Raw genomic sequence first — 14322 nt, 5'->3', positions numbered from 1 at the left:
GATGCAGGGGACACGGGTTCGTGCCCCGGTCCGGGAAGATCCCACATGCCGCGGATCGGCTGGGCCCATGAACTATGAACGCTGAGCCTGCGCGTCCGGAGCCTGTGCTCCGCGACGGGAGAGGCCACAACAGTGAGAGGCCCGCGTACCGCAAAAAAAAAAAAAAAGAAGTCAGAGGCCAGGTTATTAAGTAAAAATAGCTTTGATCCATTCTATTTAAGCCATTTTGACTGGGGGTCCAGGAGGCCTAGTCATTGCTCCTGTGGATTTTGATGTGAGGACAAAATGGATGCTTTCTTAAATGTTATAAAGTCATCATGGGAAGCATTGCAGTCCTCACTTTGTCTAGTACTCAAAGGATGATCTTTAAAGGAAGAAGGAAAGAAAACAAAAAATGAGTGGTTGGCTGCCACATCACCGTATTTTGTGGCTGATCCCTTCACTCAAATGGGATTGGGGGCTGATGCTTTCCTTTGCACTGTCTTCTGAGCGTTTGTGTCCTGTGCTTGAATAACCTTCCCAGGACAGCTTGTTCTGCCCTGCGTTGAAGAAGAGATTGAACTTGCGGTAAGGAGCTGGGAGCAGATGATTGCCTGCTTGGCTTTTATCCACTTAAGTAGAAAATGACACTCAGTTGTTGCCTGTGGTCCTCAGTGAAGAAAAATTGCAGATGCATCTCCGCTGCTCAGATTTACAGGGCCTGGGCCCTTCTGAACACGTATCACACATATCACTCTGTGACTCTCTTCTGTTACAGTGTTTGTAAATCTGCAAGCTGAGTTGTTACAAGAGAACTGCATAGGCAGTCGGTGGGTTTGGGTGGAAGCCCGCAGTGCCGTGCAGGGCCAGCCTTCTCGAGCTGGTCTGAGCTGGTCCTGCCAGAGTGGACGCTGGGCCTGGTAGGTTGGTGCCCGTGGCCATGGCCATTAAGTATCTTGATGTCACTCTTCTTGAAGACAACGGAACACCTCTCACCTACATGAAAGGGAATGTGGAAGGCTCTGGGGTGCACAGAGATCATGGTCATCTTAGGCCTCCTGCTTGAAAATGAGCAGGACGTGCAGGCGCCCTAGAGAGCTGACAGCAGGAGCCCGGCCGAGGTCTGGGCCCCCAGGTGTGCTGCCCAGGCTGTGTCTGACTCCAAGACTTGCCCCATCAGCGTTCCCCTCAGGAGGGATGCTCCCCAGGAGGAAACAAAGGTCAGCCCAGGAAATGAGTGGGGTTTATGCAGGATGTTTGAGTCAGAGAACTTGATGGAACAAGGACAGGAGACGTGCCTGTCTTCACGTGTGTCCGTCTTGGTGAGTGTCTGTTGCCACACATGTCTGAGTGCACATGTATCTGTCTTCATGCATATATCTTCTTGTGTGCCTGAATTTACGTGTGTTTGTCTTCCTGTGTGCCCTTGTTCACATGTATCTAAAGTGTCCACCTGCACACGTGTCCACCGGGTGATGACAAGAAGCCACGCTGCTCTCTGAAGTCAGTTCTGGCTTCCTGTGGGAGGCTTATTTTTACCCAGGTATTTAATCTGCTTCCATCTTTTTAAAATTGTCATCGTCCAGGTAAATGTTTTGTATTTTCTTTTTCTCTGAAGATTAGTTGTAGAATAAAAACTATTGGAGAAATATGGATTCGTGATGCCTGAACTCATCAGTAGAATTACAAAACTGGGGGGTTTCTCCTTGGTCACTGTCTGATTATGTCTCTGTCTCTAGAAGATAGATGATAGAGTCCATTTTTTTAAATCTACATTGTGATAATACTGATTGAACTAAAAAAAAACTTTATGTAGCCCTTTCAACTGCAAGGTATTATTTCAGTACCTTGACACTTTGGTGATAAAAAGGTAATAATTATTATAACACAGTAATTAAAACAGTAATTCCAAAGAATGGTGAAGATACCCCCTTGCCACCATAAATATCTTCCACTTTGGAAACAGCTAACCCAGAAGTTAGAAAGCTGGGCAAAAACCACGGGCAAAGACACCAAACATGGCACTGTACTCGGCATATAGCAGCCATCTGACACCGAAATTTGATGGTTTCTGACAGGGGCAAACCAACCAGTGATCCAGAGTGACAACACAGTTAACACAACCTATGAATTGAAGTGGGGTTTTCAAGAATGTTTTTGACTGCCCAAAAAAGTCAGAGTTGGAGATCCATAATCTTATTTTTAAAACACAAGAAGATAAAAATATGTTGTTTGTCATTTTATCTAAAAATTTAGATAAAAATTTAAAACTTCTCTAACACAGAATAGTTTGGAGATGATAACCATCTAAATTAAAATGACTTAATGAAGTAGCAGTAAAGAGCAGAGTAACAGTGTTATCTTGTCCTGACCACGTGTGTTTGAGTCCGTTCTGCTGTGTTTGGTGTTGGACTAAATTGCGCACAGAAGTTTGCTTTGGTGGAGACTGAGATGCACAGAGAGTGGTCTCTGGGAAGCAGCCTCCCGGACTCGCAGGCTTGCTGGTTCTAACGGGTTGCCCTCTGACGTGGAAAAGTAGCCAGGACAAATGGAAAACACAGCTTGTAAACAATTTGTATGGTGTGATCCCTTTTCTGGCTGGGAGAAAATTAAGCCTCTCTAAATAATATATTTAGCAGGAAGAAAATCTGATAACTGCATACTTACTGGGTAGGTGAGGATGTGATATAGGGAAAACGTTCCTTTCTGTGTTATATAGCTCTTAAAATGGGTTGATTTTTTTTTTTTAATGCTTTCATCAGAGAAAAGGGAGAACGTTACATTAAAATAACTTATAACTTGGGGAGTACTGTGTTTCAACCTTGTATCTTTGTTGTCCTGCCTGTCCGAGGGCCCGGAAGATGGCGGTGGCACTGAAGAGGTGTAGTTACCCTGTTGAATCCTGGCAGCGGAAATACTCGTAACCCTTGTTGCTGACTTGGCATCGATGCACATTTGAGTCTGGCCAGCTGTTTGCAAACTGCTGATTTGTTCATTGCGTGTATAGGAGCTCTTTCTTCAGGCATTGGCAGAAGCATGATCAACTCAAGGCACATCGAGCGTGTTACAGAGGCTGGAAGTGGCATGACCAGTGGACAGTGGGTATAAACTGCCCGACTGAAGGCCATCCCCGTCAACTCGTTCTTGGTGGGGCCGAGCGCTGAGCTGACTCCCCTCTTCCCTGGCTGCAGCTTGGTCTTTTCCCATTTCGCCGCCACGGCAGTGTCGGCCGTTCCTAGCTGTGTGCTTTCTCAGAGTGTGAAGACCAGTTCTGTGTAGTCCTGAGATTGCCGGGACGATTCCTCCTGTAATTGGTGTTCTCTGTGAGACACAAGCACACCGTTCACCTTGGAATTGAACCTGAAAGTTGACACATGGGTCTGTGGCTCTCTTTGCCATTATTTAATCTACTGTTTTTGATCATGAAAGTGGATGTTCTGAAATTCCTAGGAATTTTGCTTGTTGGGATTGGTTTTTCCTCCCTCACCTAGTTTATCTCCTCGGACTTTTTATTTCCTAGGAAGGTGTTAATGGAGAAAAAGATCATCTGACTTGGTTAATAATCCTGGAAATACAAATTGAAACAACAATGAGGAATGCATTTTACTCACCATATTGGGAACAGTTATAAGGTTGGTGATCAGTGTCGGCACGAGTGTGTGGAAACGGGTAAGGCTGAGGGCAGCTTAGCACCGAGGTGGAAGGCACGGGTGTTCTGAAGCCATTCTGAGCATGCTGCCTGGCCAGCCCCACCGCTGTTGCCTTGGCGATGCCCTTCCTGCCTGTGAGTGGAGGACAGTTGTGTCTGTCCCACAGGGTCGCTGTAAAGAGATTAGTTAACACTCGTAACACTCGTAAACGTCCACGGTGCAATAGACATGTCTAGTGAGTGAAAAGGTAATGATACTCATCCACTCTTAGTGGGATTGCAAAATGACCTAGTCTTTTGGGAAGGTACCTAGGCTTTATTAAAATTTTAAATGTATATGCTCTTTAATTCCTCCATCCCCTTTCTAGATATGTATCTTACAGAAATATTTCCAAATGCATACAAATTAAATGAAATAAAATAAGCATATATTCATATTACTGAACACCATCTAATAATTAAAACAAGTCAATTCATTGATGTGTCCAGTACGCATACTATATATGTTCACATGCACACACTCCTGTGGGAAGATCTGCAAGGTATTCGGTGACAGAAGCAAGTTGCAGAAGAATGTGCATGTTGCGGTTCTGCTTCTCTGCGGATGTAAATACATTTGTGTATGCACGTATTTTATAGGTAAATGGGTATTAAAGAGGCAGGAACTTCATATTTAGTGTGGGTAGTGGCTGCCTAGGGGAGGGAGCAGGTCTGAAGGGGCTGGAGGATAAGCAGGGTCTTTCGCCTTTTGCTGTATGTTCTTGTGCAGTGCTTGCTTTGTCCATCCGAAGGGTGTGCTCACATGTTACTCATATCACTGTTTTAAAAGTTCACGAAAAGAAAACTTCCAGTGAACTAAACAGTGCTTGGTCTCCTAGGCCAGAGGCAGGGCAAGTGTTGGGAAAGGAGACAGGATGGTTGGGCAGGGGCTCTGCTGTGGGTCTGAATCCCCCCAAGCCCCACCACTCACACAGGCAACTGAGTTAGCATTTCTGTGCCTTGGTTTTCTAATCTGTGAAATGGGAGAATAGTAGTGCCTGTGCAGGTTCGTGATAGTGAGTAAGTCGGTGTGTAAAGGGCTCAGGACTGTGCCGGCACATGAAACACCAACTGAGCACAGCTCCCCCATCAGGAGGGAGGGGCTGTCAGCAAGCAGGTCCTGAAGAGAGGCTGGGGGACAGAACCAGGAATGCAGTTGTCTGAGTGAGCGGGGCAACGAGGCCGAGTATTGTGCCTAGGAATTCAGGTGCTTCTGTTCTGCCTTCTTGCATGTGTTTTGCAAATCTGCCAAGGGAGAACCTAGGTGTCTGAGTGTCTCTGACTAGCAGGGAACTCTAATAAATACAAATACACAGCGTAGGTTACGGTAGTGCCAGATTAGTGCCATCGGTTTACATTTTAGGTGAGTAAACTCAGTCTTCCATAACTACCATTTTACAGATGCAATTGAAAATTTCCGGTAGCAAATGGAGTTCATGATTTTAAGGTATTTAAATATTGATTCTTACTGTTATTAAACGTAGGAAAGTGGATCTCGTAACTAAGACAAACTGTACACTCTTGGGTCGTAAAGGAACTTCTCCCTCCAGCTTCTCGTGTGCGGTACTTGCTGGTCACCACAGATCAGTTCTTCAGTCTTCCCATACTTGGGATATGTCTGGGCTGATCCAGCATTTTGCTTTCATGTGGCTTTTTAAAATGAAAACAGGCACACTTTTTTTCTTTTTAATATCTTTATTGGAGTATAATTGCTTTACAATGGTGTGATAGTTTCTGCTGTATAGCAGACTGAATCAGCTATACATACACATATATCCCCATACCTCCTCCCTCTTGCGTCTCCCAACCACCCTCCCTATCCCACCCCTCTAGGTGGTCACAAAGCACCGAGCTGATCTCCCTGTGCTATGCTGCTGCTTCCCAAAAGCTATTTTACATTTGGAAGTGTATATATGTCCACGCCACTCTCTCGCTTCGTCCCAGCTTACCCTTCCCCCTCCCCATGTCCTCAAGTCCATTCTCTACGTCTGCACCTTTATTCCTGTCCTTCTCCTAGGTTCTTCAGAACATTTTTTTTTTTTAGATTCCATGTATATGTGTTAGCATACGGTATTTGTTTTTCTCTTTCTGACTTGCCTCACTCTGCATGACCGACTCTAGGTCCACCCACCTCACTACAAATAACTCAATTTCGTTTCTTTTTATAGCTGAGTAATATTCCATTGTATATATGTGCCACACCTTCTTTATCCATTCAGCTGTGGATGGACCCTTAGGTTGCTTCCATGTCCTGGCCATTGTAAATAGAGCTGCATTGAACATTGGGGTACATGACTCTTTTTGAATTATGGTTTTCTCAGGGTATATGCCCAGTAGTGGGATTGCTGGGTCGTATGGTAGTTCTATTTTTAGTTTTTTAAGGAACCTCCATACTGTTCTCCATAGTGGCTGTATCAATTTACATTCCCACCAACAGTGCAAGAGGGTTCCCTTTTCTCCACACCCTTTCCAGCATTTATTGTTTGTAGATTTTTTGGTGATGGCCATTCTGACTGGTGTAAGATGATATCTCATTGTAGTTTTGATTTGCATTTCTCTAATGATTAGTGATGTTGAGCATTCTTTCATGTGTTTGTTGGCAATCTGTATATCTTCTTTGGAGAACTGTCTATTTAGGTCTTCTGCCCATTTTTGGATTGGGTTGTTTGTTATTTTGATATTGAGCTGCATGAGCTGCTTGTAAATGTTGGAGATGAATCCTTTGTCAGTTGCTTCATTTGCAAATATTTTCTCCCATTCTGAGGGTTGTCTTTTCATCTTGTTTATGTTTCCTTTGCTGTGCAAAAGCTTTTAAGTTTCATTAGGTCCCATTTATTTATTTTTGCTTTTATTTCCCTTTCTCTAGGAGGTGGGTCAAAAAGGATCTTGCTGTGATTTATGTCATAGAGTGTTCTGCCTGTGTTTTCTTCTAAGAGTTTTATAGTGTCTGGCCTTACATTTAGGTCTTTAATCCATATTGAGTTTACTTTTGTGTATGGTGTTAGGGAGTGTTCTAATTTCATTCTTTTACATGTAGCTGCCCAGTTTTCCCGGCACCACTTATTGAAGAGGCTGTCTTTTCTCCATTGTATATTCTTGCCTCCTTTATCAAAGATAAGGTGACCCTATGTGCATGGGTTTATCTCTGGGCTTTCTATTCTGTTCCATTAATCTATATTTCTGTTTTTGTGCCAGTACCATACTGTCTTGATTACTGTAGCTTTGTAGTATAGTCTGAAGTCAAGGAGCCTGATTCCTCCAGTTCCGTTATTCTTTCTCCAGATTGCTTTGGCTATTCGGGGTCTTTTGTGTTTCCATACAAATTTTGAAATTTTTTGTTCTAGTTCTGTGAAAAATGCCATTGGTAGTTTGATAGGGATTGCATTAAATCTGTAGATTGCTTTGGGTAGTATAGTCATTTTCACAGTGTTGATTCTTCCAGTCCAAGAACATGGTGTCTCTGTCCCTCTGTTTGTGTCATCTTTAATTTCTTTCCTCAGTGTCTTTTTTTTTTTTTTTTTTTGCGGTACGCGGGCCTCTCACTGTTGTGGCCTCTCCCGCTGCGGAGCACAGGCTCCGGACGCGCAGGCTCAGCGGCCATGGCTCACGGGCCCAGCCGCTCCGCGGCATGTGGGATCTTCCCGGACCGGGGCACGAACCCGTGTTCCCTGCATCGGCAGGCGGACTCTCCACCACTGCACCACCAGGGAAGCCCCTCCTCAGTGTCTTGTAGTTTTCTGCATACAGGTCTTTTGTCTCCTTAGGTAGGTTTATTCCTAGGTATTTTATTCTCTTTGTTGCAATGGTAAATGGGAGTGTTTCCTTAATTTCTCTTTCAGATTTTTCATCATTAGTGTATAAGAATGCCAGAGATTTCTGTGCATTAATTTTGTATCCTGCTACTTTACCAAATTCATTGATTAGCTCTAGTAGTTTTCTGGTAGCATCTTTAGGATTCTCTATGTATAGTATCATGTCATCTGCAAACAGTGACAGCTTTACTTCTTCTTTTCCAATTTGGCTTCCTTTTATTTCTTTTTCTTCTCTGATTGCTGTGGCTAAAACTTCCAAAATTGAGTAATAGTGGTGAGAGTAGACAACCTTGTTTTGTTCCTGATCTCAGAGGAAATGGTTTCAGTTTTTCACCATTGAGAACGATGTTGTCTGTGGGTTTGTCATATATGGCCTTTATTATGTTGAGGTAGGTTCCCTCTATGCCTACTTTCTGGAAGGTTTTTATCATAAACGGGTGTTGAATTTTGTTGAAAACTTCTTCTGCATCTATTGAGATGATCATATGGTTTTCCTCCTTCAGTTTGTTAATATGGTTTATCACATTGATTGATTTGCATATATTGAAGAATCCTTGCATTCCTGGGATAAACTCCACTTGATCATGGTGTATGATCCTTTTAATGTGCTGTTGGATTCTGTTTGCTAGTATTTTGTTGCAAATTTTTGCATCTATGTTCAGTGATATTGACCTGTAGTTTTCTTTTTTTGTGACATCTTTGGTTTTGGTATCAGGGTGAGGGTGGCCTCATAGAATGAGTTTGGGAGTGTTCCTCCCTCTGCTATATTTTGGAAAAGTTTGAGAAGGATAGGTGTTAGCTCTTCTCTAAATGTTTGATAGAATTCGCCTGTGAAGCCATCTGGTCCTGGGCTTTTGTTTGTTGGAAGATTTTTAATCAGTCTCTATTTCAGTGCTTGTGATTGGTCTGTTTATATTGTCTTTTTCTTCCTGGTTCAGTCTCGTAAGGTTGTGCTTTTCTAAAAGTCTCGTAAGGTTGTGCTTTTCTAAAAATTTGTCCATTTCTTCCAGGTTGTCCGTTTTATAGGCATATAGTTGCTTATAGTAAGTAATCTCTCATGATCCTTTGCATTTCTGCAGTGTCAGTTGTTACTTCTCCTTTTTCATTTCTAATTCTATTGATTTGAGTCTTCTCCCTTTTTTTCTTGTTGAGTCTGGCTAATGGTTTATCAATTTTGTTTATCTTCTCAAAGAACCAGCTTTTAGTTTTATTGATCTTTGCTATCGTTTCCTTCATTTCTTTTTCACTTATTTCTGATCTGATCTTTATGATTTCTTTCCTTCTGCTAACTTTGGGGGTTATTTTGTTCTTCTTTCTCTAATTGTTTTAGGTGTAAGGTTAGGTTGTTTATTTGAGATGTAACAGGTGCACTTTTAAATTTATTTATTTATTTTTTTGGCTCTGTTGGATCTTCGTTGCTGCGCACAGGCTTTCTCTAGTTGTGGCGAGCACGGGCTACTCTTCATTGTGGTGTGTGGGCTTCTAATTGCGGTGGCTTCTCTTCTGGCAGAGCATGGGCTCTAGGCGCACGGGCTTCGGTAGTTGTGGCTCATGGGCTGTAGAGCACAGGCTCAGTCGTTGTGGCTCACAGGCTTAGTTGCTCCATGGCATGTGGGATCTTCCCGGACCAGGGCTCAAACCCATGTCCCCTGCATTGGCAGGTGGATTCTTAACCACTGCACCACCAGGGAAGTCCTAAAACAGGTGCACTTTTAAATTAGATTACTTAGCTGGACAATTCATTTGCTAGGGCTGTTATGACAAAGTACCTCAAACTGGGTGGCTGTAAACAATAGAAATTTATTCTCACAGTTGTGGAGTTTGGAAGTCTGAAATTAGGGTGTCAGTAAGGTTGCTTCCTTCTGGGGGCTCTGATGGGGAATCTGTTCCGGGCCTCCCTCCGGCTTCTGGTGGTGCCAGCAACCCTTGGCTTGCAGACCCATGATCTCTTCCTAACTAACTACTTCTGCAAAGACGCTGTTTGAAGGTCACATTCAAGGTTCAGAGAGTTAAGACAGGGACATGTCTTTTGGGGGGACACAGTTCAGCCTACAGCGGTCACTTAGGCTTATGATTTCTGACTCTCATGTGGGGTCTTGACCGAGGACGAGGGTGAGGGAGCCCTGGCCGCAGAGGGTTCCTGCAGGACTCCTCTGTCTTTCATTTCAAAGTGTTGATTTGTTGGGATCTTTGGAAAAGAAAAAAGCCAGGAGATCAATATCAATTCCGTTGTTAGGGGCTCATATCCAGGTGGTTTCATGTGGGTTTTATTATTTGGGCGACTTTCATTTTATATCCTTTTAGCACTACTCTTTTTGATTGTTACAGATGGAATAGTTCGATTTTCAGACTCTTATACTTCTTTACTTTTTAAAATTGAGATATAATTGACATATATGCTTCTTTTTTAAATACATCAGTTACTTGATTCAAATTAGATCTCTTTTTGCAAATTTTAACTTCTGTGTTTTCCCATTTATGGTTTTAGTTTCATTATAAACTTTGATGATACTTTAAAGCCGTATAGCAAACTTCTATTTATTTTATTTTATTTTATTTTATTTTGCGGTACGCGGGCCTCTCACTGTTGTGGCCTCTCCCGTTGCGGAGCACAGGCTCCGGACGCGCAGGCTCAGCGGCCATGGCTCATAGACCTAGCCGCTCCGCGGCATGTGGGATCTTCCCGGGTCGGGGCACGAACCCGTGTCCCCTGCATCGGCAGGCAGACTCTCCACCACTGCGCCACCAGGGAAGCCCCAAACTTCTATTTATAGTCCATATTTTAGATCCTAAAACTACCTTAAGCATTTGTTTGTGGAAAATTAGAGAAACACATGTGATGTTTGCCTAAACTGCACTCTCTCACTTGACTTACTTTGAAGAATCCTTAGCTTGCAGGGATAAAATCCATGATCTTAGAAACGTTTTAATTTATTTGTTCCCTGATCTAGTCAGCAGACGTTTATTGCTGTACACTACTCCAGGGATGGGGACTCTGCAGTGACCAAAAGAAAACCCTCCTGCCCTCCTGGAGGAGACGTGGACAGATAGTTAGATGGTTCCTGCTATGGAGACGGGACCACCCTGGAGGACAGTGAGGGAGAGGGCCACGAGGCCGTCTGCCAGAGGCAAGAAGGAGGCCAGGGCCCCGGAGGGAGTGGGCCGGGGTTTGGAGGGAGAGCAGGGCTGGATGCTGCGTGGAAGCAGGGAGAACAAGAGCAGAGGTGAGGCCGGGGCAGCCTCGGAGCCCGTGGACGGTGGCGAAGGCAGACCATGGATGTGGTGAAGCTGTACTTTCCCCCAGCCATCAAGCACTTTTTATGTGGTCTCTCATCCAAATAATTGCCGATTTTTGCAAGTACTGAGCCTGTGCCCACACAGTGCACGTCTGGCCTGGAGGCCACACAGGCAGTCTAGCATTTCTGCTCACTCCTGTCATCGTCCTTCTTGGAGACGTGACTCTCCCTTCTTAGCCGTTTTCAAACCTGGGAAATCCAACCTTGCAGAGAAAGGAGTGGGTGCGAAAAGGAGTTGGTCGTTCTCTGGTGGACACATGTAAGGGGAGGGCAGGGGGACAAGGGAGTCCCTCGGCGTCTCTACACTTCTCAGGAGCCCAGAAGTAGAAGGAGCAGACATTGGTGTCTCCTGAACAGAGAAAACAGGTGCTGAGAAGAGCACAGGGACGTGTGGCAGCCACACCTGCCTTCAGAGGCCTTCAGGGCCCAAAGGTGCAACCTTGGTGTGCATGCAGCATATTTACATGCATATCTGTGTTCAGACAGCTGACGTGCTTCTAACCGGACACAAACTGCCATTACAGGCCCACCGATGACAGCAACCAGCCCCCAGGCCGCGGCGTCCTCTCCATGCACGGGCTGACCTATGGGGTCATCCGGGTGGACTCGGAGGAAAAGCTGTCTGTACTCACCGTGCAGGACGTCGGCCTCGTGATGCCTGGAGGTGAGCGCGGGTACAGGCGCAGAGTCAGAGCCCAGCCGGGGACCAGCTGCCAGTGCTGCCCTGGCTGGCATCCCTGTCCCCGGCTGTGAGCGTGCCCACCTCGGCCTGACCTCCAGTCTGGTCCCATGTTCGCCAAGCTTCAGCCCAGGAGGTGCGGTAACACGGCCCTTCCTGATGAAAGAAAACCCAAAATGTTCATGAGGCTGAGGAAAGGCCTCTATGTCACATGCACCTTGGGACCCCAGGAGGCACCCGGGGCTGCTCTGCACCCCCAGAGGCACCGGCGCCACTTCTCCCCATGCAAAGGTCAGCTTCTTGCTGGTCGTCCTGGTGCACTGGGGGCCAAACCCTTATGGAAGCTTGCCTGCAGCACAAGAGCCCTTGTTTAAGTCACAGAAATCATTTCCGCGTTGCGTACAGACAAGCTCCCGGCAGAAGGACCTGCCTTGATGAAACCCTCTTGCCTTTCCACCCCTGCCCTGTGCTGGGACACCTCCTGAGGCCTTGCGGGGGCCCCAGGGAGTGCAGCTAGAACAGCTCTGCTGGCAGGAGGGAGCCCCGGTCTGATTTGTAGGGCTCCCTCCCTGGCCCTGCCTCTCCTCACTCTTCACATGGCGTCCCCGGGGAGTGGGCCCCCTTTCCTGGGGCAGTTCCTCCAGAGCCTGGACCTTCTCCTGATGAGCCTCCACGCACATGGGTGTTGTCTCGCCTCATCAGGGGCAGTCGCATCCACATGCAGCCTAACCCCAAAGCCAGGCACATGCTCAGCTCAGCTGCAGCTTCAGCCAGGCCTCCTGGCTCCATTCCTTTCTTGCTTTTTCAAATAAAGCAATTCCCCATGGTTCCAACCTCAAAAGATGAGAAAACTGTACAGTGAAAAGCCTCCTTTCCAGCCACTGGAGGCACCCACAGTGGAGACATGCAGGCAACATGTACACAGACAGACACACACACACACTGGCATATTCTTTTTCCTGTTTTTTTAAAATTTCACATAACAATAGAGCCCTTCGTGCCTGCTCATATCTTGAATCTTGAAGCTCGTTTGTTAGCAGCACGTGAAGAGCTCACACATTCCCTTCCAGGCTGAGGAGCATTATGGTGTTTGAACACATAATAGTTTATCCAAACCCTTTCCATTGGGTGATTTTCCACTTTTTGCCCCTGCAGTGTGGTTGATGCAGTAACTCATCTGTGCTCCAGCCTGCAGAGGTGTGAGGAAGAGCTAACAGGGAGCGTTCTAGAAATGTACAGTGTGAAGGGCACACACCCAAGTGACTCTGATGAGGCTGTCCTTCAGAAGGATCATAAGGATTGATATTCCTGCTGCTAGCGGGGGACGCCCCTCTTTCTCCACTCCCTCATGCCCAGTGTATTTTCAGACTTTCTGATTTTTACCAGTTTGAGGGGTAAAGAATACTTTGGTGTCATTTTAATTTGAACTTTTCTTACCGTGAGTGAGCTGAAATCTTCCCGTGTTTTGAGTGGGTCTCTTTTTAGACACAGCACTTCCTGTCACCTGACACCAACCTGGGGATGAGGGCAGCCTTATGACTCTTTCTGCCCAGCTCAGCTGTCACTCGGTGCACCCACCACCTCCCTGAAACACCAGCTTCAGCCCTGATCGCTGGCGCTCTGCAAACAGGAAAATTAGCATCCGCCAGCCTTCCCTGAAGGGCACACCTTGACGGGGAGTCTGAGGTCAAAGACTGAGATTCCCGTGGAACGGGGGAGGCTTTCTGTTTAGAAAAGCCTGAGAGGCTGTTGAGCAAGTGTCTCCTGCTCGTTGGTTTCAGGGCTCAGGCTGCATCTTGGAGGCTGTGTGGGCTAGCTGATGACGCTCAGACTTGTTCTAAGTGTCGTCCTCATGTCTGGATGGCAGAAACTGTTACTCCCTTTAAATGCCATTTACACACTAAAATTAAAGCAATTGGAATTATTGACTGATGTCACAACTATAAAATGTGAGGTTTTGCTGCGACATGGAGACTCACTTGCCTCAGGGACTGTGAGGACCTGCTCGCTTTCACCTGTGGTTTTGCTGCAGACGCTGCTTCTGCTCGTTTGGGTTCTTTTCCATATTCATTCATTTCTTCTCTCTGACTCCCTCCCTCCCTCCCTCTCTAACGTCACTGTGCTTCGTTTTGCGTTCAGCCATCATGTGTTCGGTGAAGCCGGACGGGGTTCCCCAGCTGTGCAGGACGGACGAAGTCGGGGAGCTCTGCATGTGCGCAGTTGCCACGGGCACGTCCTACTATGGCCTCTCGGGTATGACCAAGAACACCTTCGAGGTAGGTGGGAGGTGAGCCCCGTCAGACAGCCATTGCCAGGTGCGTGGAATAGACGTGAAAGAGAAGATGGTGATTTCTTGATAAAACGTATTCATAGTAATTAAAATGGTTGCACTTTCTCCTGCCGTTATTTTTGTAGTTTTCAATAAATTTGGCTTAGCAGCGTTGTTTTCACCTCATAACCAGAGTTGAGAAAGAGCAAGTCGTTTTTTTAAAAGGGGCCTTTTTGTTCATTGCCGTTCTCACCCGTTTAGGAAGAGCAGCAGCTGACAGGTGGGGGCTGGAGAGTGTGCACGGCCATGCTGGGGGAGGGAGCAGTGGCCCCCTTGGGGCCTGTCAGCCTCGGCCAGACATGCACACTGCACATCTACCTCTACCACACGAGTGTGTGTCCGTGCCGTGTGCACACGGGTGTGGCATGCAGTTAACACACACATGCACACACTGCCCAGTAAACCCAGCATTCTCAGAATTCGTATCATTTCACCAAGCGTGCCTGACCTTAGAAGGAACACACTTTGACTAAGTTGTATGTCAGCAAACATGAGTTGTTTGGGGATAAATTTATTAACATGTAGAACTTCAGATGTGA

General features: G+C 46.1%; 1 protein-coding gene across 1 annotated transcript in view; it reads left to right on the top strand.

The window, feature by feature from the left end:
- The window catches only part of DIP2C (disco interacting protein 2 homolog C), a 368636-nt gene that overhangs the window by 283427 nt on the left and 70887 nt on the right, over positions 1-14322 (top strand). Inside the window, exons 18-19 of the mRNA XM_065872651.1 lie at positions 11300-11439; positions 13594-13730. Of these exons, the coding sequence (XP_065728723.1) occupies positions 11300-11439; positions 13594-13730 (277 nt within the window). The remainder of the gene's footprint in view (positions 1-11299; positions 11440-13593; positions 13731-14322) is intronic.

The sequence above is a fragment of the Phocoena phocoena genome, chromosome 2 (genome assembly GCF_963924675.1).
Source record: "Phocoena phocoena chromosome 2, mPhoPho1.1, whole genome shotgun sequence".
In the NCBI taxonomy this organism is placed as follows: Eukaryota; Metazoa; Chordata; class Mammalia; order Artiodactyla; family Phocoenidae; genus Phocoena; species Phocoena phocoena.
Note: the sequence above shows the minus strand (reverse complement) of the source record. Positions and strands in the feature narration are given on the sequence as shown.